Genomic DNA, 26,548 nt, shown 5'->3' with positions numbered 1-26,548 from the left:
TGATCAGCAGGGGCTTATATGCAGGAATTAGCATGACAGATAGGTGGTCTGAAGAGCCAAGGTGGGAGCGGGGGGCTGCTCTGAATGCTTCTTTGACGTTGGTGTAGGCCAAGTCTAGAGTATTCACTCCCCTGGTTGGAAAATCCACATACTGGTTGAAGTGAGGGAGAACAGTCTTCATGTTGGCCTGGTTAAAATCCCCAGAAATGATGAAAACGCCCTCTGTGTGTGAGGATTGCAACTCACTGATGGTTCGGTAGAGAACACTCATAGCCTCTTTAGTGTTAGCACTGGGGGGCACATACACAGCAGTGATGCTAACAACAGTAAACTCGGTTGAAATGACGAGTCAGGATGAGTATCAAAATGTTTGCTATAAGCAACATCTAAGGTGTTGGTGCCAATGAGAATCAAATGTTGAGATGGTTTAATATCAGGTACTACAAGAGCAAGTGTGTCTACTTCAACAGGTAAACCAAACAATTCAGGCGGGAAGGTTATGTAACCTCTACTTATCCCAGGTAAGGCACTGTTTGTCCATTTGCTCCTTCTATTTCCAACAGGTTGTTTATTGGTTTGATTTTATGATCCGTGATGTAAGTATTGTAGAAAGAGTAGGGGATAGTAGTAACCTGTGAGCCGGAATAAAGGAGGCAGTTGAACTGATCTCCTTTTATTTGAACTTGGCCTGTGCTCTTTGTGCCGACAAGACCTCGTGGCAGTATTCTCATTTTGCGTTCTTTGGGACTGTTCATATACACAGCTTCTGTGTGTCCCACAACAGAAGCTGTTTCTAGTTTAATGATTTTGAATTCTTGGCATCCCATGCTTGCTGCTTTTGGCGTAACAGTTTCTTTTTCTGCTCAACGAGACTGGGGTTTGCTTTATTTGTGCAGGAGGAGGAAAGATGGCCATCTTCTCCACAATTAAAACAATACCAAGGCTTGGGCTTTGTTTTTAACTGAGGTGAAGGAGAGTAGGATTGGTTCTGCCTTGAATTCAGCTGGACTCTTCCTGGACAGAAGTTGAGACATTTGCTGCTGTAATTTCTGAAGTTGTTTTTTCATTTCTTTCAGCTCTTCATTGGATCACATTAATATTACAGATCAAGTAAAGTCAGACAAGATATCAAAGTAAAGTCAAGTAAGATATCAAAGTAAAGTGCACTTTTAAGTTCTATCCAGGTTTAATTAACACTAAAGTCAATTAAACTTAATTTACTTAAATACTATTTCAATAAACATTGAATTGGTTTCTGGTTTTGTTGCGCAACTACAGAGCAACCAACCAACTGCAGAGTTCTGTTGGCCGTTCACAAAATCAAATGAAAAATAACTAAAAATATCCCCAAAGGACAAAATCAAAAGCCTTATTTAACGCTTTAAGGGCATATCTTTAATTCGGCCACATAATTAACAGAAAAACAATGATTTTTAGTCTACAAAACCATTTTAAAACGCCAATACATAAATCGCAAGTGGGCGTGTCGCCACCAAGTTTCTACTTTAAAAAAACGAAAGACATAGGATCAACAACTCACCGTCGAGTAGTTGTCATAACACACCGAATGTAGTGCTTCGGCTATGTTAATCTGAGTCGATTTAGCAATGTTCTTGCAGCGATTTAGGAAAACGCCAACACACGCAGCCAGCCACAGCGACAGCAGCAACCGTCATGAAGAGGACCCAAGTCCACCCCCGACCCGGAACTTAAAGTGTGCTGCTGCTTGACCCGCCAAAATAAAATACGTTCTGATTATTTTGTGCAGGTTACACAAGGTTTTCATTTGGAACAGTTGTCTTCCATTTCCTAGGAATATTAATTCAATGTTGTATCAAATTGGAAAATCAATGACAACCACTTAAATACACTTTGCAAAGAATTTATTAATTTTACGGTATTAACATTAAAGATTACCCAAGACAAAATATGCTAAAAAAAGAATTACATTTATTCATACATATGCAGTACATATGTACCAAAAAGACATTAATGAAGCCTTGCTTATAACAAAGTGAAATAGCGCGGTATCAATTTTAGTGAAATGAGTTTTCAGAAAAGACATTCACAATAATAATAAATCAAGGCAAAGTGCATTTAAAAAACAACCACTGCTTAAAAATATGACTTTAAAAGAGATATTTACGCCATAACTGATTTCATGAGCGTTGACACATGCACAAAATAATAATAATAAAAAAACCAACAAACAAACCAGACAACGTTGAGCCTTCTTAAAACTGTTTTGGTGTTCTGAATCTGACCTTTGGTTCTTTGGTACAGCCTCTGAAAAACAAACAAAATATATATATATATATTTTTTAAATTGAGACGTGTATTATAGAGAAAAGTTTCATGGTTTTATGAAACAAAATATTTCATTGGCTACAAAGAAACCCGGACAACAAAGTCCACCGATAGGATAATATACAACAATTCACATAGTTTTAGACTGAAAGGTCCATGAGATTATACTTACTAAATTCAGTCACCAAGTGCTGGTGAGCAGAAAGACTTCTCTCTCCATCCTGTTCGCTCTACTGCTCTGCTTGGCGGTTTGAGAGGATTTTGGATAAAATGTTGTAGACAGCCAATCAGGTCCCTCAGAGATCCAGCTAAGAAAATAACACCACGAAGAATTTAAAAGTCAATATTTACACAGTACTGCTCCTGATAGAAGGGAAGAATAATGTCAAGAGAAAGGCTAATTAAGTTTTCAAAGAATTATACATACTATTTATTTCTGAACAGCTCCTGACTCCAGTTTTTGGTTCAGGACTTTTAATTTTTATGCGGTGGAGGATGGAAGGTCGAGCTGATCCAGTGAATCCTTCTCTTCAGGAGAATCAGTGGCTGTAAGTCGGATCAGAATGACTCGCAGCATCCTGTGGTTTTCCAAGGCCGTCTCCTTCACCTCCTCTAAAGCTTTGAAGACGTTACACTGAATGCTCCAGTCTGCAAAGAATGACAAAAAAAATTCAGTAAAATAGAATGTAAAATAACTCAGAGCATTTAATACCCAGTGGCCAAAGAAGACAATGTAGACTGAGAGCCTTCAGCCCTGTTGGATTAAACGGCCACAGGTGAACACAGAGCAGCTGGTGGATCATCAGAGTGGATAAGATGGTGAAGGTAGATGACACGTGGGAGGCTGTGGCTACATGGAAATGCTGGTCATGGGGGAGATTCTCTGAATCTGTGGCTTTTCCTCAGAATCTGAATAGATCTCAGTTCACCTGTAACAAAAACATTTAATTAAAAAACCTGAATAAACATCAGCATAATTTATTTAATTTAAGGCAAGTTCTGTCCATTAATACTTGATTGTCATGTATTTTGATGTGGTCTGTAATACAGTAGTAAAGGCAGGTGGTTTTTAAATCTCCTAATAACATTGAAGCAGCATAAAGAGATCCAACTGAAGGAAACCACGAAGAACTCGCTCTCTTTGCAGCCAATAATCCTAATTACTGCCATAGAAAAACCTTTTACACCTGATCGTTCTGGGATTCTGCTTTTGAGGTTTGACATCTTCAGCCAGGCGAATTTATGCCTTACTTTCACGTTGTCACCTGAAATTACATATCAGAAAAAATAGTTATTACTTTAATCAAATCTATTACAGCAAACATTTAAATAGTATATTATTAATAGTATGAAATGCCAATAATGTTCATAAAGGAAGAGTATGACCAACCCTGAGCATCCTCTTCATGAGACTATCATAGAAAAACAGTGTCTTCAGTCAGAGGCTTGTAACACAGACTGCTACAGGAGATCCTTCCTGCTCACAGCCATCAGCATCGACAACACTTTGAAGGACCTTGAAATAATGAGATAAACATTAGATCTAATTGACAATTTAACTACAACTGGCACAAAGCATAGCATCACTTAGTACTTTTTACTGTGATATCAATTCATGTTGTGGTATTAATATGTCCAGCTGCATATTTTTTTAGCAGATGATCCAGAGAGAAGGAAAAGACAGGCTGTGTTTTGTGAGATGACAGTAGCTCAGGATAAACCACAGGGTCAACAACATGGTATTATGGATCAGACTGAACATAGAGATTTTTTGTTCCTTCACAACCATTTACTAATTTACAGAAACTACTCCACTTCAGTGCTTACTGGTCCTGTCGATCCTGCTGTTAGTTAGATTCCACCTATGGATCAAAAAATAATTCAATTCAAAAATACTTCATTGATCACAAAGGAAAATTAAATTGTGTAACTCCCTTTACCAGCTGCCTCTTTTCATTGTTGTGTTGGAAAATGTCAGTAAGCTTTGCACATTTGGCAGTATAAAGTATTAATGCATTTATTTTCTTTAACCTGGTTTTTTAAAAGGGGCAAAGTACATCTCAAACATAAATGTTTCCATTTGATACGCTGAAAAAGACAATTTGCACTCAGTTCCTTCTATCAATTTTACTCATAAGCTAGCAGCACCATTCTGACTGACTTTCGGTAGATATGTGGACTGAGGCCATGCTGGGGTTTTTTCTATGGCCCTCAGTCTATGAATGAAGCAGACCGACCACAAACTTTCTTGATTACCTGCTTACCAGTTATGTTGACACTATGGTCCAGGAAACTACAACATCGAGAGAAAAAAAAGAGCAGCACATTCCACACAGAAAAATATTTCTGGCTGCGTCAAACTTATAATAAAAATTGAGAAGTCATAAGATAATGGCGCCATGTGGTCGATATGAAGGACGATGTGATACAAACGTACACATAAAAAGTGTCGGTTACAAGCTATATGCCTTTTTACGCTCTAAACACATGCTTGGTCAGAATATGATACAAATAAGTATGCAAACCAAAAACTTACCTAACAAGGTAGATCTCATCGGTTTCATGTGAAATACAGAAGCGTTGTTTCATAACTGTAGAAATCTGAACACAATCTGGGTTGGGAAGTGACGTCACTCGGCATAATATAAATATTTTCTAAATGAAAGTACTTCTTGGACTTTTATTTAAGTATTACTCTCCTTTGAGATTTACGTTACTTTAGAATAAATGCAATGCAGATTATGCAGGAAAGGCAATCAGAAAAATCAGACTTATAACCATTATTTGAATGGAGAGGATAATGTTTGGCAGGGCGTGGAGCCCCCTAGTGCCTAAGTATGGTATTAAAGTTAGTAACCGCATTTTATAAAAACATCACATATGGACGTTCATACAAATTTCAGTCAACATTCAGAGATGCAGACTTTCTAAAAGGACAAAACTAAAGATTTTGTCAAAAATATTAACCACCATAAAGGTTTTAAAGATATTAAAATTGATTAAATAAAATTACAGCAAAAATATTTTATCCATAATGTGCGAATGTTTGGAGTGAATGTTAAGACAACTTTCGGCGAATGTCAAGTCCGAACATTTGAAGTCCGACTTTCAGACTACATTCGGCGGACATAGTCCGTACATTTGCTTGCTAGCTGGGTAGGTTTCTGTCAAGTTGTCATAACAAAGAAATTTTGAATAATGTCAACTTTGCATTAAAATTGTCATTATTTACCAAATTACACTTTATGACAACAGTCATAAATATTCATGAAGACTTAATCATCTTCATGACAAGTGTTATGTCATGTTTATGACAGTATCATGTCAATCAAATAAAGTGTTACCAAACAGTTTTGCAATTGCAGTGTTTCCATTACATAATAAATTAAATTAAAGTCAAATCTGAATAAGTTTGTTCATGGCATGGCAGTGATGGATGTAAACAGTTCTATCTTTATTTATTTTATTACGTTTATTTAATAGGGAAGGACACACATTAACATAGACAAGCTGAATAAAACAGAAGTCATGCTAGTGTCATAGTGGTTATAGCATGAGTGCAGCACCTAAATGGGCTTTTTTAAAACAGTAACATGAGATTTATTCATAATTCAGCTGTTCAGCGATCCATCAGCATCTTATTTAGGCATTGGAGCAATAAACCCCTTATTGGGAGCGGCTACGTATGTGGTGTTTTGGGGAAATTGTAGTTGATTTTACAGAAGAGCTATGGATTCAGCATGCTGGAATGACAAACAACTTTTTATGAAATGTGTGATGTTGTGAGAGCTCTGATAGAGCCAGCTGCAAAAACAAATCATCAACCTTCTGCCACTTCCTGTCGCCTTCTTCGTCTTTTTCATCAGCAGTAACATCTGGCATGTGATTTGTGCATTGCGAAAAAAGTGTTTCCATTGCAGTTTTGCGAAATACACCTACAGTACAGACCAAAGGTTTGGACACACAGTTGTGTCCAAACCTTTGGTCTGTACTGTACATCAAAAAAATCCACTTCTTCCTTGCGCAGAAAGCAAATTTTTGTAATTTCTATTTGTGCAATTTTATGGTTAATGGGAATGCAGATACTGAGGAAACATCAGCAGCTAACACCTATTAAAATTCTCCAGTAAGGAAGATTTACCAGCTATGGCACAGAGAAGTCATACTAGCGGCTGAAACCAAAGCATCAAATCCTTTGTTTTGTAAAATATATATATTTGCAGAATAACTTAGGTGTGCTAGCGCACCAATAATGTACACAGGGCAGTATTTACATAGAAAGTCAACTCAGAAATAAGCCAACACCTGGAGAGCATTTAAAACCTGGAGAGCAAAAAGAGGCTCTACCTGTTTGTTGGGATGGGAGCCATCGTATCCCAGCAGCAGGTTGGAGCGTCTTGGATGAAGCAGCAGGTCAGTGGGTCTGAAAGGGACGGAGAAGCCTTCCACCGTCTTACAGAAGTCAAATGTGCTCCACAAGTAGTTGTTGGTGGAGTCCACAAACAGATACTAAGGAGGAGTGAGGATGGAGCATTAGATTTTAATCTGCAATATAGTTTGCAATAATGGCAAAACTCCCCAAAAAACCTGGGTTAGAGGGAGAAGCATCATATACTAATAGTTCAAATGATCACACAGAACCACTGTACAAGCATAAAGTAGAAATTCAGTTAAATTCAACAATGCTTTCTTTACCCCAGAAGGAAATGAAATGTTGTCATAAGTCATGTCATTCAAGTGTATTCAAAGAATCGTTATGGATGATCTCCAAAAGAAGTCAGTTTTGCAACCAATCTCAAGAAGAAAATTGTTGCTGTATGACAGTCATAGCTATCATCACATGCTAACATCTCAATATCCAGGCAGCAGAAACGATATTCCACAGTAACATGTCCTGGATGATACACACAGTTGTTAGCAGCTCTGCTCATCCACCTCATTTGTTTTTGCTGTTCCTCTTTAAGTCTCTGGCTGTCCTGGTAGAAAGTCGGACTGTGTGATGGTGTTGATGTGTTCCATTTGGACAGAGTCAGTTTCCTGGTACATACGCCATTTCTATTTACTGAAAATAGAAAAACCAACAAGAATGTGCACACCACCTTACGTCAGATGGGATTTGTTTGTTTTTTATTTATCTTGTTTTGTTTCCATCCCTATTTTGTCATCATTTTTGTCAAAAGTTCTATAACTTTTGACAGTGTTATTGCCATCTTGTTTTCTATTGTCAACTTATAATGTGGAATGTATATAGCTGCAAGAGAAAGAAGAATGTAACTATGAAAAAGTGTCAATATTTATTGTTAAAAATAAATAGAAACTAAGCAAAAAATAAAAAACAGAAAAACAAGAGGTCCCATTTACATAAATATTAACTGCCGTAGTCATGAAGGCAGTTAAGTTTAAGTTATAGAAACTCAATTTAAGTTTCTATAACTTAAACGGAGTTCAGCTGTGTCCAGTTCAGTTGATTGGGCTTGATTTGAGAAGGCACACACCTGTTTCTATGAGGTCCCACAGTTGACAACAGGTCAGAGGTCAAACACCAAAAATGAGATCAAAAAACTGTCTGTAGGTAGGATTATATTAAGTCATAAGTCTGTGGAAGGATCCAAAATTACCATGTGGAGATCCAGGAGGGGCTGAGCCAGAGTTTGAGCCAAGTCTGGAGCCAGAGTCCAGACTTGAATCTGACTGACCTACTCTGGAGAGATCTAAACACGACTGACAGATGTCTCCGTCCAACCTAATGGAGAAGAACTGCAGAGAAGAGTGGATGTAACTGCCTAAAGACAGGTGAGCTAAGATGGAGACTGCAACTGTTATTAGCAAAGGTCGATCAACAAAGTATTAGGGCAACACTGTAAATACTTAAAGAAATTTGGTTTCCTAAGTTTTCTATTTGCAATGAGAACATTTCCACAAGGTGATAACGGAGAATCAAAATTTTGAATAAAATTTTGAAGAAAGAGGATAATTTTATACAATTTGGAATAAGGACTGAATATAAGATGGAGGGGAAAAGTGAATACTTCCCAGACTTGTATTTGAGCTTTTGAGATACTAATCAGTTTCTCCTAGTTCTAAAGCAATACCTTGTTACCATCCTTATTCATCATACCAGCTGTTAGAAAGTAGAAAATTAGGAGCACAGCATCCAGAACCAAAGGGATCACTGACCAAACATCTAATGCCTTATCGAAATGCTTAAAATGTATCGGAACAATTAAGAAGTTCCCCCTCAGGGAGAGCAAAATATTTCAATCAGTATTCAATCTGCACTAATGGATAGCAAACTCTGTGCATGACTAAGCCAAAAGCAAACAGATTAATGCAAGTTGCTTTTAGTTTTTCAGTTTTTTTCTATCAATACAGTTGGTCTTTCAAGGTTGCACATTAAGTCATAGGAAGTTAAATTGTTGTAGTTTTTTCATTTCTTAAAACAGAAAAAAAAGATGGATGAATTATTTTATTCATGGTTCCTAAAGTACCATGAATGTTATACAAAATAAATGGCCGTACTGATGACACATAATGCACTTTGAACTGCTTTGTTGCTAAAAAAGTGCAGGAAAAAAAGTGCAAGAAAACTTTTTCACACAAACGGACATACATGTGCACCCATGGCAACTCTGATGCGCATGAAATGCTGCATGGCATGCAGCAAAATGACGCAGCTGCTTCCAAGTTTGTTGTGAATATATCAGCCACAGTAAGAGAAGATTAGTGACTCACCCTGCGGTTGTCTGCAGGACTGTGGTAGAACTGAGAGATGACCTGCTTACTGCCGTTCTTGGCCTTCGCTTCGGAGAGCTGGAAGTTGGCCGACACTGGTATGAAAGTTGTCCCATAGTTGTACGAAACGTAGACCTGAAGAGGAACACGGCGATCATGATTTTAAGACCCATACCAAAGCCTCACTGTGTGCAACTTTAGAACAATGATTCCCTTTTTCTGCAGTTACTACTAGTGTTGTACAGCAAGTTTGGCTAATGATCATCTATTGTCCCTTTAACACTGGCTCTACTTTAGCAGCTCCGGTCTACTTGACCCAGTCTGGCTCAGCTCTACTTTGAAGTAATCCCATTTCCACAGACCTGGTGTTCTATCGGCGCTACCCATCAAAGCGTCCTACTTTGTGGTAATGCGCTTGTGCACATCGATACTATGTCACATACTGCTTACTCAGCAGATTTCTTATTCATACATCCTGCCTTTGGAAGTTTTGTTTCATCTGTTTTATTTTGGCTAAAATTACAGTAAGCTTTGTTTAACTTATTTTATACCTGGCTTTCATTAAGCTGCTGTATTACTTACATGTCCACTTACATTATTTACATGACAGGCAGCTTGTAAACATATTTGTAAATGGCTTTAGGTTTCAGTCTGCAATGTCGTTACCAGGGGTGAAAGTAAGTCATTATGGTCGGGTACTGCATGCCACTAAAAGATTTAGCGTGGGTACACAGTACCGGCAAGAGAGGGGAGCGGCTGTCTGCTGGACAGAATCAGTGGGTCCACTACATTGCTGATACATTGCATTACTTGCTGATACATTGTCAGCAAGTAATGCAGACTGTGAGTGTGGGTTCAGTACCATGAATAATATCATCACTGAGGACAGGAGCAAACTGACTACCAAGAATGCTACAAACCTCCTTTTTGTCAGCTCAGTTGGACCACCATGCATGCAAAGGGACCCAACGCCTCATGTCACACAACAAGTGGCATGGCATGCCAACACTCTGAAGAGGACAACTACTTTAGGCCTCTGTGGACAATCTTATAGGTGTTATGTTTTGCTGAGGGGTAGACACACTTTTGGGGTTTGCTCATGCTATCTGTGCCTTGCAAAAGTATTCGGCCTCCTTGAACTTTTCAACCTTTTGCCACTTTTCAGGCTTCAAACATAAAGATCTAAAATGTTTATTATTTTGTGAAGAATCAACAACAAGTGGGACACAATCGTGAGGTGGAACAAAATTTATCGGATATTTTTAAACTTTTTTATCAAATAAAAAACTGCAAAGTAGGGCGTGCAATATTATTCGACCCTCTTGCATTAATACTTTGTAGCGTCACCTTTTGCTGCGATTACAGCTGCAAGTGCCTTGGGGTATGTTTCTATCAGTTTTCCACATTGAGAAACTGAAATTCTTGCCCATTCTTCCTTGCAAAACAGCTCAAGCTCAGTGAGGTTGGATGGAGAGCACTTATGAACAGCAGTTTTTAGCTCTTACCACAGATTCTCGATTGGATTCAGGTCTGGACTTTGACTTGGCCAGTAAAACACCTAGATACGTTTATTTGTGAGCCATTACATTGTAGATTTTGCTTTATGTTTGGGATCATTGTCTTGTTGGAAGATAAATCTTTGTCCCAGTCTCAGGTCTTTTGCAGACTCCAACAGGTTTTCTTCCAGAATTGGAAATGGCTCCAGCCATCTTCCCATCAATTTTAACCATCTTCCCTGCTGAAGAAAAGCAGGCCCCATGGTTGTCCTCTCAGCCCGCTCCTCTTTGTTTTAGCTATTGAGCCACTTTCAATTATGCTTAAGACTTCACAGAGTTTTAAGGGAATATATAGAAAACAGATGGAACATCGACTGTCCTTATACGCGGACAACTTATTACTCTACATCTCGGACCCAGTATCATCCATCTCCAACATTGTGAGCTTGCTAAACCGTTTTGGTAAATTTTCAGGATATAAGTTGAACTTCCTAAAGAGTGAATGTTTTTCACTTAATGGACCTTACCACAGGGGCCGCTTTTCATTGGCTGATGCCCATTCTATGTGGTCACGTGTGTGACCGTCTCACAAACACACGCTCCTGTTAGCTAAGTACAGCATAATGGCAGTACTGATACAACTTCTACACCTTTAAGCCTGTCTGCTACACAGTCCTACGTTAGCTAAACAGATCAATATGCAATGTGTACTGTATCTGACATACACTAAAGATTTTATTTTAGCAGAAAATGCTTTGAACTAAACTGTTACTCATGTTAGCCACTCTAGCACCAAGTACAGCAAGTCAATCAACCATCGCTGTGTTCAGGGAAGCGCTGATTAATAATCGAGAAATAAATATCAAGCCTGGAAACTTGATATCATAACAGACTGAATGTTATGTTTTTAACGTAATCTTTGCTCGTTTTGGGGGCGCAGGCGATTGCCACGGTAACAGGTGTGCTTAAACTACAAAGACAGAGAGAGAGTAAAAAGGTACGAGTGGTTTTGAGTTGATCACCTGTTCGGGTTATTTTACCTTTGTTTACCTTTGCTGTGGCGCGTTACAGCCGCTGTAGTTTCTAAACGTTGGACTAATTACCTCATTCGTTTGTGAGTATACGTCATTCACAACAAACATCAAATAGAACAAATATATTTCATAAAATTTTAACAAATAAATGGCTTCTACCGTGATAATTATGTAAAATTAAATTAATTATATCCCAACTTCAGAAGGTTTGCCTTTACCTTTACAGAGCTCTTTGGTTCTTCCTATCAGTCTGTAGCTTCTCATATTTCAATATTTCTCATATTGAAATTCCAAATTTCAGATCTACCATAACTGACTGACACCTGCTGGCCTCAGGTTTGCAACCAGCTTGTAACTGGGAAACCAGAAACCTCCTCCCAGATGATGATATGAACTTTTTAGTTCCTCTGTCCATTGTAGTAGCTGATTTACTGTGAAAATCCGGTAGAAATCATGCACTAATCGAGTCATGTTTACATAGAAACAACATGCCGCAAGGCTTTGTTTGTGAGACTTGCGGTCACGTGGGTCGGTTGTGGGCAGAGCTTGGTAAGGTCCATAATGCCACACTTCAAATTACAGAAACTGACTTGCCCTTCCCTCTCTCTAGAACAGGATTCAAATATTTAGGAATCAATGTGACGCATTCTTTTTCTGATCTGTTTGAAAAAAATGTCACCCCTCCTTAATAATCTTAAACGCGACCTCCAGAAGTGGAGTGCCCTAAATTTAAAAGTAGTTTGTTTGCTTCAACAACCAGATGTTGACTGGTGCCAATTAGAACTGAATGCATGTAAGCCTTCATCATTCCCTGCATTAGCTACCTCAAAGCTTCTTCTCTCTCCTAAGCCCCATTCTTCATGCCCAGTTGTAATCTCCACCCTAAAAATATGGTCACAATTTAGACAACACTTCAATATGACAAACTTCTCTGTCTACTGTCCCATATGTGACAACCATGTGTTCTTGCCATCCATATTAGATCCTGTCTTTGCCCAATGCCAGAGAGCAGGCTTACGTAAGTAAATTTAGTGACCTTTATATAGATGGTATTTTCGCTACCTTTGATGCTATTTCCTCTAAATTTAATTTACAGTGTTCCTCCCTATTTCAATATCTCCAGATTCGAGACTTTGTTTGTAACACCAATCCTTGCTTTCCCAATTTACCCCCAAAGGGAGGAATGGACATCATTTTGCAAACTCCTACAAAATGTAGAGGTCTCATCTCAAAAATTTATAATAGCATCTCATCACTCAATACAGAAAAGCTCAATGAGATCAGAGCAGAATGGTCAGAAGAACTTGGAATACACACCCCTGATGAGACTTGGAATCACACATTACGTAGAGTAAATGGGTTAACATCATGCACTCGACTTAGACTAATTCAATTCAAGGTCCTTCACAGGATTCATTACAGCAGAGCCAGACTCTCAAGAACTTATTCTACAGTGAGTTAAACCTGTGCTCGTTGCCATATAGCTAAGGCAAATTTAACTCATATGTTCTGGTCCAGTAACAAACTGTGCAACTTCTCGTCTACAATTTTTCAGATCCTATCTGAAGCTTTTGAAATAGGTATCCAACCCAGTGCTGAATTGGCAATATTTGGAGTTCCAGGGAAGGTTATATCATTAACACATGATTTTAAAAATTTACTGGCTTTTTCAACTCTCCTTGCCCAAAGAACATCATTAGCGTGGAAATCAGAACACCCATCCAAGACTTCTCTTTTGGTTGTCATGCAGTCATGCAGACCTGTCATTATTAAAACAGACTGGGTTGTAACGATTCTTCAAATGATTCGAGTACTGTACCTCGATTATTAAAATTCTTTGGGGCAAATTATCTGCCTCAAAGCTTCGTTAAATTATGTTATGTATGTGGATGATTGATTATGTTTATCAATGCTCTCCCTTTCGCTTCTGAGTTGTTGTTAAGTGCTAGCCTCATAACATCCAATTTGTAAATTTGTTCTGAGGGGATTTTATTGATTGATGATAATGTCGTGGTTTTGGGGCTGGGGCTGGGCTGGGTCAGTATTCCCCAACCTTTCTGTCACCGCGGACCGGTCAAGGCTTGGCAATTTTACTGCGGGGGAAGGGAAAGGTGGGGGTGTCACGTGGCGCAACTTTCAATTTTTTGCGCCGATTTTCCCCTTATGATGATCTTAGAATGTTCCGAGTTTTAAAATTGTCACTTGTGATAGTAGTAACCGATCTTCCTGTAGTGTGAGGTTTGTCACAACTGATCTGGTCCAGTCGGTAGAACATCTGACCTCTCCAATCTAAAATCGGGCATATTCAACATTGTCTTGGCCCGACTATAGCAGCCTGTGGGGTTTTCCCTGACTGGCAGCGAGAACGCAACCGTTTGAATGTGACAGGTGGCCAATCAGAAAGAGCCGTGACGTAAACACGGAGGGTAATCCCAAACAGCTGACATCGCGCAATTGAGAGCCCGGTTTGGTGCACAGTGCAGCACATAGAGCTGCTCCACCCACCGTCATTTATCCGTTTTGTTACATCTTTTATCGCTTAAAATGAGTCCACAAACTATCACCATTGTTTCTACATCGTCACCCGTGTTTGATTATTCTAAATTCATGTATGGTATGTTGGGAGTTTTACGGGATTTTCTTCTGGAACCAGGATGTTCGTGAGTGAAATCGGTTCGTATGTGCTGTGTTGCTCCTGCTGTGTGGTTGGACACACAAACCGATCAAACTTGTACTTTTATCGGCTCCTGTGTGGTCACAGAGGTTTGGAAAATCGGACTACATTTCTGGTTCAATCGTGCCATGTGAATCACACGGCACGATTGAACCAAACTTAAGACTCACAAGTTCTGCTCCTCTCATCTCTACCACTGCCCTAACACTCTCTGACTCTGGTCGCTATGGTAACATTTACACCTTCAAAATAAGATACAGATGCGGCACAAAACAAACATTTTATTTTCATGAAAATTTTTACTCTGAATAACGGCAAATTAATGGGAGCCCTGACCATGTTTCTCTGCAACGAGACGGTCCCATCTGGGAGTGATGAGACAATAACACCAAAGGTGTGTTGCTTATGGTCTCTAAGTGGAGAAACAGTTTGAAGGCTTCATTCCCTCATTAGCGTGCCGGTTGCCGCATATCATGCAGAGCAGGCTTGGACTGTTGGAATCACCTACCGGGATAAATAAATTCTCATGTCTCTTCTCTGGGCCTTTTGCCCTTCACAAAGAAACTTTCCAAAGACATCTGATCTGTTTTTTACTCATTTTGCTGCTTGTGGGTTCAACGTTAGCACGCAAGACGTGACCGACAGAATCCGGTTAAAGGATTTTCAAAATAAAAGATCCTTCAGACTCAGCTAATACTTAAAACGGAAATATTTAATTATTTCTTGTGCGGCCCGGTACCGGTCCGGGGGTTGGGGACGACTGCTGTAGATCAGTCGTCCCCAACCCTGGTCCTCGGGGCCTGCTGCTGCACACCTGGGTTAAATGAACAGGCGATTAAGCAGCTTCTGCAGCAATTGCAGGATTGCAAAGGAGGTAATGGAATCATATGAATCAGCTGTGCTGGAGTCTTGCCTCATCAAAAACATGCAGGACAGCGGAGTAGTGGAGCTGTGCCGCAAGGTTGTCAGTGCCTGTCGTGGCAACCCTTAAACCCAATGGACATCTTTGGTGAGGGATGCTGTCAGGCTGAAGAAGGAATCCTATTGGGCCTTTTTGGCCTTTGGGACCCCTGAAGCAGCTATTGAGTACCGGCAGTCCAAGTGGCATGTGGCTTGGATGGTTGCTAAGGCAAAAACATGGGCATGGGAGTTCGAAGAGGCCATGGAGAAAGACTTCTGCATGGCTTCAAGGCAATTCTGAATCACTATCCAGCGTCTCAGGAGGGGAAAACAGTACAGCACCAATACTCTTTATAGTGGGGATGGTGTGCTGTTGACCTCGACTCAGGACGTTTTGTGCCGGTGTGTAGAATACTTTGAAGACCTCCTCAATCCCACCAACATGACTTCCACTGAGGTAGCAGAGCATGGGGACTCTGGATTGGGCTCTCCAATTTCTGGTCTTGAGATTGACGAGGTGGTTAAGAAGCTCCTCAGTGGCAAGGCCCCGGTGGGTGGATGAGATTCGTCCAGAGTTCCTTAAAGCTCTGGATACTGTAGGGTGTTGCTTGACGTGACTCTACAATATTGCATGGACATTGGGGGAGGTTCCCCTGGATTGGCAGACCATTGTGGTCTTTCTATTTAAAAAGGAGACTACAGAGTGCGCTCAACTACACAGGGGTCTTAAGCTCTTAAGCTTCCCTGGCAAGGTCTATTCAGGGGTTTTGGAGAAGAGGGTCCATTGGATAGTCAAACCTCAGATTTAGGAAGAGCAGTGTGGTTTTCGTTCTGGTCGTGGAACACTGAACCAGCTACACAGCCTCATCAGGGTCCCAGAGGGAGCGTGGGAGTTCGCCCAACCATGGCAGATTGGGAGAACCATGTCTGTCCAAAACCACACTGATATTAATTGTCCCCACTAGTGTCTATTTTTTGAAATGAAAGATCTTGGTCTGTTAAGTAGATATTTTTAGGGGTGAGCAAAAATGAAGTCAGTAACGCACAGTATGCAGCAGAGGTTGAATGCATGGAAGATGAAATAGTACTGTGCTGTATGAGTACTTACAGAACTGGTTTTGGGCCCGGTGGCTGCCGTGCTTTCTCGGGCTAAGGCTACAATGACGTTGCTCTTCTCACCAGCCCAGTGTACCACCATCTGATTATGAGAGTCATTCAAGTTGGCCTGCAAGACACAAATACGAAACAAAAATAAAAATCAGATATGAATTTAAGAAACTCTAATATAATTAATACTGTGCGTTAAGAGCTCGACCAGTTTTTGTGTAATTTTGTGATCTTCTGCACGGCTTCAAGGCAATTCTGATTCACTATCCAGCATCTCAAGAGGGGAAAGCAGTACAGCACCAACACTCTTTATAGGGGGGATGGTGTGCAAAACGTCCTCGACTCAGGACGTTTTGTGCCAGTGGGCAGAATACTTTGAAGACCTCCTCAATTCCACCAACATGCCTTCCATTGTTGACTATTGTTGGAAATTGTTGACTATTGCAATAACAAAATTATCATGATTAATATATTTTAATCTGTAGTCTTTTTTTCTTCACTATTATTGTATGGACTGAAAACAATTTTACTGATGTAAATCGTGATGTGTGGACCACTTAAAGGGGGTCCTAATTACCTAAGCCAGGTATCGGCAACCCAAAATGTTGAAAGAGCCATATTGGATCAAAAGAAAAAAAAAAAAATCTGTCTGGAGCAGCAAAAAATTAAAAGCCTTATGTTTATATTAGCCTATTATCAAAATGACTAAGTGTATACATAATTTTAATTCATAATTAAATGTTTATTTTCCCTGCAGTGCGTCCTGCAAGGAATGACGCACCACATGACTATTCTTTTGTTAATGTATTATGTTTCGTTGCATTGATAAAATTAAAGAAATGCAATAAAGAAATCAGATTTTTTTATGTCTTTTTTTTCCTTTTGGAACTTGGGAAATCTGCTCCCAAATGCAGTTTGCATCATGATCGCTCTTTGTAAATAATCACCGTTAAGTGTGTGATCGAAAAAACAACATACACACACACAAAAAAAAAAAAAAACGGAACATGCATAACGTGCCCCTTATCTTGGCAACAAACGGAGTGCAATAAAACGCAACCTGCAGTTATAAAAATAAAGCAGTAGCCTTTTGAAAAGGTAAAGTATATAAAATTAAATTAATACAGTTTAAGTGTGATTTCTGCGCAAATGCCAAACAAGTCAGTGTAATGGTAAGACATAACAGTATCCTCTTCTCTTTTGTCACACAACCATCCTCGGACTTGAGCAACAATACACAATAATATAGCTAAGTGTCATTCTAAATTTAGTGCAACGATTCTGTGTTTTAGTACTGCTGAGGTCCATATGATTATGTGTATTTATTATAAGTTGCATTGTGATCCTTATTGTTATGTGTAGGATGTTATGGGCTTCCCCTGTCTGACTCTGCTGACTTCCACTCACATGTGACAGGCCTGTCATGTGGGCGGGGGATCGGTGGAGCGGCATTGCCAGAACCGGAAGAGGAGAGCGTTCAGAGTTGGGTTAGCAATGAAGCTATCAGTTGAGTGTACCGGTTTGTTAGAGGCGTGAGCTACAGCCTCAGGAATAGCAGCTCGTACTTATTCTAATGAACACAGTTTAACGGGACTACATCTGCGGCGTTGGCGTCATTGCAATATACAAAAATCACTAATCAATTTATAAAAACAACCACTTTGTTACTAAATATATGTATCAAAGTGCATCCTGGAAGGAATGACGCACCACGTGACTATTGTGTTGTACAATGGTGCTTTAAGAACACAGGATTGTGTTAATGTGATTTCTGTTTACGGACATCACTGGACAGCTTCTAAACATCGGACATGTAAGATGTAACGCGACAGCTAATGTAGTAGGCCTTCCCTGGAAATGTCTTCCTTCATTACCGTATTTTTCAGACTATAAGCCGCTACTTTTTCCCCCACGCTTTGAACCATGCGGCTTATATTTTATATATATGTATATATACACAGTATATACTGTATATACAGTATATATATACACACATTACAGACCAAAAGTTTGGACACACCTTCTAATTCAATGAGTTTCCTTTATTTTCATGACTATTGACATTGTAGATTCACACTGAAGGCATCAAAACTATGAATTAACACATGTGGAAATATGTACTAAACAAAAAAGTGTAAAACAACTGAAATACGCCTTATATTCTAGTTTCTTCAAAGTAGCAACCTTTTGCTGTGATTACTGCTTTGCACACACTCTGCATTCTCTTGATGAGCTTCAAGAGGTAGTCACCTGAAATGGTTTTCACTTCACAGGTGTGTCCTGTCAGGTTAATAAGTGGGATTTCTTGCCTTATAAATGGGGTTGGGACCATCAGTTGTGTTGTGCAGAAGTCAGATGGATACACAGCTGATAGTCCTACTGAATAGACTGTTAGAATTTGTATTATGGCAAGAAAAAAGCAGCTAAGTAAAGAAAAACAAGTGGCCATCAGTACTTTAAGAAATGAAGATCAGTCAGTCCGAAAAATTGGGAAAACTTTGAAAGTGTCCCCAAGTGCAGTCGCAAAAACCATCAAGCGCTACAAAGAAACTGGCTCACATGAGGACCGCCCCAGGAAAGGAAAACCAAGAGTCACCTCTGCTGCGGAGGATAAGTTCATCCGAGTCACCAGCCTCAGAAATCGCAGGTTAACAGCAGCTCAGATTAGAGACCAGATCAATGCCACACAGAGTTCTAGCAGCAGACACATCTCTACGTAGAACAACTGTTAAGAGGAGACTGTGTGAATCAGGCCTTCATGGTAGAATAGCTGCTAGGAAACCACTGCTAAGGACAGGCAACAAGCAGAAGAGACTTGTTTGGGCTAAAGAACACAAGGAATGGACATTAGACCAGTGGAAATCTGTGCTTTGGTCTGATGAGGCCAAATTTGAGATCTTTGGTTCCAACCACCGTGTCTTTGTGTGACGCAGAAAAGGTGAACGGATGGACTCTACATGCCTGGTTCCCACCGTGAAGCTTGGAGGAGGAGGTGTGATGGTGTGGGGGTGCTTTGCTGGTGACACTGTTGGGGATTTATTCAAAATTGAAGGCATACTGAACCAGCATAGCTACCACAGCATCTTGCAGCGGCATGCTATTTCATCCGGTTTGCGTTTAGATGGACCATCATTTATTTTTCAACACGACAATGACCCCAAACACATCTCCAGGCTGTGTAAGATAACGTTTCACTGTTTTTACAAGTAAACAGAGGAATAATGGAGGGGAGTAAACTGGTTTGTTTTGTTGCTTCACTGTTAAGTAGTCGACAGAGCAGCCAGCTGATTAACATTTTCCTGAATTAACTGGTACTGCTGGAGAACTCTCGATGAGGGAGCTTGGAGGGACAGAACACCATTATTGGTGAAAATATTTAAACAGATACCGTTAGCTTATGTTGTTCAGCCTGGACACTCCAAGAACGTTATTACTTCACCGTTCTACTTATCGGTGCTTTTCTGACCTTTACACATTGTTTTCACACATCAGTGTCATAGCATTAGCTTATAGCATTAGCCCAGTTGGCATCTGATGTTTTTTGGCATTTCATGTTTTCCTGTCCATGTGGATATCAGCAAAGTACCTCTGAACAATACGTTTGTGTTTACCTTGTACACGACCCTAAGGAGCGTTGTATACTTTTTTCTGAATTTACTCGCCACAATATCAAACTTTAATACTGCCAGCAGCTCATTGTTTAGGTCAAATCTATTTTGAGCGGCGGCAGTTTAATATATGTTTCCGGAGGGGTTAGGGCAATTATAATGGGGAGAGATTATAACTTCATTATAACGTTATGACTTCCTCCCAACTGCCTCTAGCAAAGAGAGTAGATCAGTCTTTCTGTGCAGTTACAAGAGCAGGGAAATATATGTAATATCAGTAAAGATCGATTATTGGCCATCACAGCAATATTAATATTGGATATCAATATTGGGCCAAATTTTTAAAATTGGTGGAGCCCTACTTATTTATTTTTGGGGGGCAAAAAGAAACAGTACTAAAATATAACAGGTGGAAGTAGAAAATTTGAACTTTTTTGTTTTTGTAATTTCATACCACAGCAGACTGACTTGTAACACACCCAGCTCACTTAAAAAGGAAAATCGATCTGTAGTTTTCCATGACCATGTCATTAACACCTGAGAGGCGTACCTATAATTTTGCCTGCATGTCTATTTCCATGCAAACAGTAAATACTGCAATGACAAGCCAAAACACCAAAACACCAAAACCTCCTGTGTGCACCTCCCATCAGGCAGATGGATGGATACAAAGAAATGGGCTATTTCATCCTTCTTGTCACTGCTTGGCTATCTCGGCTATCTCATCTCTCAGAGTTCTTCTTCACTAATATTTTATGGATGACTCCAAGAGGGGGCAGATCCCTGAAAGAGCTTAATTTTTCTTCCAAAGTCTTTCTGCTGCTCCAGAAATAACACACGTGGCAGCTTTTTTGACACACGTTTTTGTGGTCCGACGTGATCTGCTCTCCACAGCTTCATTTGCTGATCTAACACCAGTGTTCCTACCATGATCTTACAGGGAGAAAGAAAAAAATAAATCTCATAAAAGGCAAAGACGCTAATATCTTTTCCCACAGCAGCCTGAAAAAAGAAAAATCTATAAAACCAACGTAGTAACTAGAAATATCAAGCTCTCGTCCAGGGAGTGGGTGGACAACAAAGAGGCACAGCAAGTAAATGATGATTTATCAATGTGGTTTTGCCCTTTTGTGATGCTGTAGTCACAGCAACGCAAAAATTCTGGGGAACAAGGGCATATGCTGTCGCCAAAGTGTTACCTGCACACAAAGGCCCCACTCCACTGACACACACCGCCTCGTCAGCATGCCTGGGTAAAAGCCTGGGCCGTCTCTCAAGCCAAGGCCTGCTGCAGCAGTAAATTTCTGCATTTTATATCGGGTGAAGAGGACTAGAGGGGGGGAGGCAGTCTCTGCAGCCTGGCACGACTGAACTGGAATCAGACTGGCTGTGAAGCCAAAAGGCTTTTTCACAAGTTGCAGCAAACTGTTGGGAGCAAGATGACTTTATTAGGGTTCATTGACTGATGATCAGAGCTCAGGTGGTAGAGCAAAAACTCTGGAGGGTGTTACTGTTGAATATGGGGTAGGATGATGATGAGAAGCTATTTTATACCATTGTAGCCTACAGTTAGTTTCTTATGCAACACAGCATCTTGATTTCATTGGTTCAGAAGCTGGTGCACAGCCTTTGTGGTTCAACTAGCGAGCCTTCTCCAAGCTCAGCTGACTTGCACCTGACCCTTCCTCATGCGATCATCAGCGGATTACAGGGAGGGTCTTGGGCAATTCCAGCTCTGTGGTTTGACAACCACACATCAGAGGCAGCAGCAGAGCTGTTCTTCAGATTCTGAGCCAACAGACCTCCACTTTACAACATTCCTGTGGCCAATTTAAAACCCAGACGCATACTGCACCATGTTTTACAGATTCCTCCAACACTTCCAGCAGCACACAAGTTCACCACGAGCTCAGAATGTGTCTGTGGTGGATGGCCTCTGCAGCAGGATGTTTGGCACTTTAAGCTGCACTCCAGAACGTAGCCAGGTTCAGCCAGAGGATTTCTGATTGAAGAATAGGGATGGAATGATTCCTCGAATGATTCGAGTACTTCAATTACTAAAATTAATAGAAACAAATTATCTGCCTCGAAAATTTGATAAATTATGTTTTATTATTTAGCACACAATGTTTCATCCAGGTGATTATTTGTGTTGCATAACGCTCTCACTTGAACCTATGAGTTGTTGACAAATGCTATGAGCTAGCAGCATAACATCCAATTTTCAAGTTCGTTACGGGTGAACTTCATTGAAGATGATAATGTCTAGGTTTTTTTGGGAGACCAATAGGCATCCTTAAAATGACTGGTGAGATGCATGGAATACAACAACCTTTCTCCTCCTGGAGTTTCTGCCTTGTGGCTTGTTCAGAGCGAGCACGGTGGGCGTATTTACACAGTTGAGCAGATAGACTGAACACAGCAGGCTGCTGTGCTGTAGTTGATGCTTAACGTAGCATCAGCTTTGCGAACAAACTGGAAAACTAAATTTTATATCATTCCGGTCACAACAAATACGTGGCAGAGCACATCGTGGAAGTACATAACTGGCAGATGTGTTTCTGTTTGTGATGAAAAAGCCAAATCTCGTCGTTAACATGGGTATAAAAGATATAACTGGCTGGGCAAAGTGCACTGTAAAAAAGAAAACTACAAGCTGTTCAGAAGAGTTTATAAAATTTGTTGTTTAGACATGAAATTCAAAATAGAATAAAATAAATATATAAATAAACATTTAAGTCAATAAATAAAAATTTGGCCTGCACCAAATGCAGCTTCTCCACATAGATTAGTTAGTTTTATATATGTCTCTTAAATTACTTTGTTGTTCATTTATTTATTTGCATTTAATTATTTATCTATTTATGTTTTTGTGTGTTTCTTAATCTGGGATCTGAGTACAAATTTCGTACCACAAACCCAAGCTGGTATGATGATAAAAAAATCTTTGAATCCTTGCATCATCAATGAGAAAATATATATTGAACCAATGAACGGCTGCTTCCGCATTCGGGGATAAGCGGCTTGGTCGCTTCCGGTTTATTGAAAATGGTATTTTACAGTTAGTGCTTGCAGGGCTTGCCCAAGATAACAATCAGTGATGTACATCATTCTGAAGCTCCAACAAGTAAGCTGGAGTAAGGTTTTCAGATGTACGCCTTCCGTATGTTACAGGAAGACATCGCCAGTGAAATGCAAAACCCACAACTAGCCTTAAAAATAACAAGTAGACAATTAAAACGTATATCAATTACTGCACTTCTGTTTAATCCAAATTAAGTCAGTGGCTCCATCAGGCCCCCAGACCTTCAGGGACCCCATGAATGCTAATATTTTAACACAGACCACAGATATATAACATTAATTTATTGAGATTATCAATGCTGCTAAATTTGATTTAATGGCTTCAGCATACATAAATTTAAATATTTTAAATTAACATTTAAATTTAAGATTTTAAGGAGGTGGAAAGTTTACTTTGTAAAAGTTCAAAAAGCAATATTCATAGTTAGATTGTTTTGTTACCACAGTTACACTCTGATGCTATGAGTTTAATCTGGGACTTTGAGATATGTTTCTTCACAAATACAAATTAGTAAACTGCAATTATAATTTATTGCTTTTTAAGTTGGCCAATTAAACTACTCCCCCTCTCCCAGATTTCACTAAATCTAACACAGAAGCTGTTAAAGATGTTGATGTTTTTAGCAGCAAGAGCGGCCCTCAAATCAAATTCTGCTCAAGGCCTCATAAAGCCTTGGACTTTATGAGTCATGATGAGTGCATGATGAGTTAAATCCGCTGCAACACGATTTAATTCAAGGTAGCTAATGTGGCTTTAGTAGCTCTTCCATTTCGTGTCTGTTGAGTTTTTAAATACACGAAAATGTTGTGGTTGCCCAACTTTAAGTGAAAAGTTTGTCAGATCTTCGCCTCTGGCTAACCAAGTACACAAAGCATTTGATATGGTTTGATGCATCGTGTAAACGGAAAAATAATAATAATATATAAAAACAAGCATGATGAGTGACTACGAGGAGAGCACGAAAGCTCGTCACCGGGCTGCACCTGCATGATGAGTGATTAGTACCGGTTCGATAACCAATAATGCACCGACCAACCGGGACCACATACATAAACTTTACAGGGAAGACAGAGCCACACGCTGGGCAGCGTTTTGAGATGTAAATGCCCCATATAATTCTTTGTTCACAAAGATAAATCATTTTCACCACTTGCTTAGCAAACACCTCTGAAAGCGCGACTACTGTACAAGTTATTCCTGAGGTCCACATTGAGCTGAGCAACCAGAGCTAACGCGGCGGGCTTTAAACCCTTACCTTGATGTGGAGTTCTCTAAAGAAACCAAATTCCTCACAGCGGTTCATGTGAGGAATTATTATTACAAGGTTGTGATTCTGATAACCTCATGAGGTTATCAAGGTTGATAACCTTGATAAACTTATTATCAAGGTTATCTGTATGCCTTGGCATACAGGCAAGTATGCCTGTATGCCAAGTATGCCTGTATGGCATACAAGTCAGCCTGTGTCCTGTTTGAGTGAAAGGAGGCGTGCACGATCTGTGCTGAGATCAGGCAGAGGCAGTGCAGGCTTCAACGCACAGAGGTGCCAGTGGTGTGATTGTTCCGCTCTCTGGCTTTTAAATGCATAAACTATAAACTTATCTTTTAGGAATACATTTGATCCGTCAGTGAAACACTCAGAGTAACAGATCCGACTTTAACTTAAAACAACAACAACAAAAAATTTAATTCGTTGCAAACTCGAACAGACCACACATCTCAGAAAAACGCAGAGTCCTCCCCTCCATACTGAAGGTTTGGACTTGGACATTTTTCAGAGCTTCTTGCCTCTGGTAAGGTGAATACCCGTCAGTGGATGGGCGCTTCCGTTACATTAAAACTTATTCAGCAAATGTCTTTCCATCTCCCCTTTAGCGGATTAACTCTTTCAAACAAGCCAAAAACAAACTCCAATGAGCATAAGAACTACTTTTTCACAAAATTGAGTAATATAACATTTTTGATGCAATGCTTTAATATGTGCTAAATAAAAAATATTGATGGAAACATGGTTAGTGAAACTCAGCAAGAAGGGAGAGAGCAGTTTATGCATTTTAAAGGAGCTTAGGTTCTTCAATGTTTTTGTTTATGTACATATTCTACAAAATGGTTCATTATTAAATTAAACAACTGCAAGTAGAGATCTGTAGTTTCACAATTAGAAGAATGGTCATTTTAGAGAATGAGACAGGGAACTTCTTTCATATTCTAATGCATGTTTTGCCTCTGAATTCTCTTGTATTCCAGAACTTGCAGGAATCATCCAAATGGCAGCAGCACCCTGAATCAGTTCAGCTGAGTTCCCTAAAACACAGCCCTCTTTCTCCAAGTCTTCCTGAACTTGCATGCTGCTGTGGTACTGCACTCATTCCTTCAAAGTGTTTTCCTGCTCAACAGCTGTGTCATCCTAGAAGATGAGGAGCGTGCACTAGTCACACACAGGATGTCAGACACAGGCATAATGGATGGCCTTTATTGAATGACAAAGCAAAGCTAGCATCACTGACGACTTGCGCCAATCCTAATAATTATGTTCCAGTGATGCAAACCCACAGCGGACCCCCTCAGCAAACAGAGGCTTGCTTTACTCTGACCAAGGCAGGATGAGATCACTTCCTCGTTCTGATCTAACTATTACTGAAGTATCAATTATACCAAGCTCTTGTTTAATGCATACCTGTACAGCATTCTGCCAAGTCATTTTCCTTCCAGTATTTTCAGTGCTGGATGACAATAAAATCCTTGCAGTGCTGCATTTTCTTCAGCACCCAGGAAAACAAATCAACTGTTAGTTACCCAACAGTCCACACCTGCAAACACCACAAGTCTCTTTATTGAGAAAACACCAGGCTTCCCTCTTCCAGCTAATTACAGGAACCTGCAGACACTCTGATGTTTGTAGAATTGTAAGTGGGTTCTAGTAAGATCTGAATTTACTGGTTTATCTTATTCTAAACAGGCTGCCATTTGCAGGCTGCTGGTTTGTGCATGTTCACTGAACTGTGCACCATTGCAAACACCAGATGAACCTCCTCAGCACTACCCTGAGCAAGGTTAAACAGCACAAACACACATTTCTTTACCACATTCAAGTTGGAGTAATGTGAGGTTATGGTGAAGAATGGTGAGAAATGTCCACGTCTGTTAGCTAAGGACAGTGTGAGATGATGCATGGAGCTCAGATTGCCCCAGCCTCACCGGATTGCGTCGTGCGCTGCTTTACCTGGCCGTAAACCTTCGGCATGGCCGACTTGCCAGCGCTCCGTCGGCTCCGATGCTCCCCCTGGGCGCCTGAACCGGACGCAACTTGAGCGGCCAGAGGCAGCGCTGGAGCCGCGGCGCCTCTTCCATCTCGCGCGAATACATCCAGATTCGCTCCAACGGTGAAAAAGCCTCTGGTCTGAGGAAGGGTGTAGCGTCGCTCTTGGTGAAGATGGAGGACCGACGGGGTTCCCCCGGAAAGCGCCAGGACCGAGAAGCATATGGAACACCAGAGAGAGGGCAGCATCTTGTCCGCCTGCGTTTTCGCCATGTTTGTGTATGTTTGGCTCCTGGATTAGGTGAGCTCGAAAGAGCTCCTTCTACTGGCAAGTGATGCCAATGAT

At 40.2% G+C, this 26,548-nt stretch overlaps 1 protein-coding gene and 1 long non-coding RNA gene across 10 annotated transcripts in view; both read right to left on the bottom strand.

The window, feature by feature from the left end:
* The window catches only part of sorl1 (sortilin-related receptor, L(DLR class) A repeats containing), a 177,394-nt gene extending 150,846 nt beyond the window's left edge, over nt 1–26,548 (bottom strand). For 2 of the 6 annotated variants that reach the window (XM_032590816.1, XM_032590818.1), the window contains exons 1-4: nt 26,167–26,548; nt 16,252–16,368; nt 9,040–9,174; nt 6,655–6,816 (exon numbers count right to left, since the gene is read on the bottom strand). In XM_032590816.1, the coding sequence (XP_032446707.1) occupies nt 6,655–6,816; nt 9,040–9,174; nt 16,252–16,368; nt 26,167–26,475 (723 nt within the window). In that variant the 5' untranslated portion in view covers nt 26,476–26,548. The remainder of the gene's footprint in view (nt 1–6,654; nt 6,817–9,039; nt 9,175–16,251; nt 16,369–26,166) is intronic. The other 4 variants (XM_032590814.1, XM_032590815.1, XM_032590812.1 and 1 more) reach the window with 2 other exon arrangements.
* Nucleotides 1,936–5,544, bottom strand: LOC116737589 (uncharacterized). Of its 4 annotated transcripts, XR_004342859.1 has the most exons (6): nt 4,135–5,544; nt 3,698–3,823; nt 3,495–3,572; nt 2,735–3,236; nt 2,480–2,615; nt 1,936–2,286 (listed from the first exon to the last, which is right to left on the bottom strand). It is a non-coding gene; the product is annotated as an uncharacterized LOC116737589 (long non-coding RNA). The 4 variants fall into 4 exon arrangements; XR_004342858.1 differs by having other exon boundaries at nt 3,495–3,823; XR_004342857.1 differs by having other exon boundaries at nt 2,735–3,572.

Source organism: Xiphophorus hellerii, chromosome 18 (genome assembly GCF_003331165.1).
Source record: "Xiphophorus hellerii strain 12219 chromosome 18, Xiphophorus_hellerii-4.1, whole genome shotgun sequence".
Lineage (NCBI taxonomy): Eukaryota > Metazoa > Chordata > Actinopteri > Cyprinodontiformes > Poeciliidae > Xiphophorus > Xiphophorus hellerii.
This window is presented reverse-complemented; position numbering and strand designations above follow the sequence as displayed.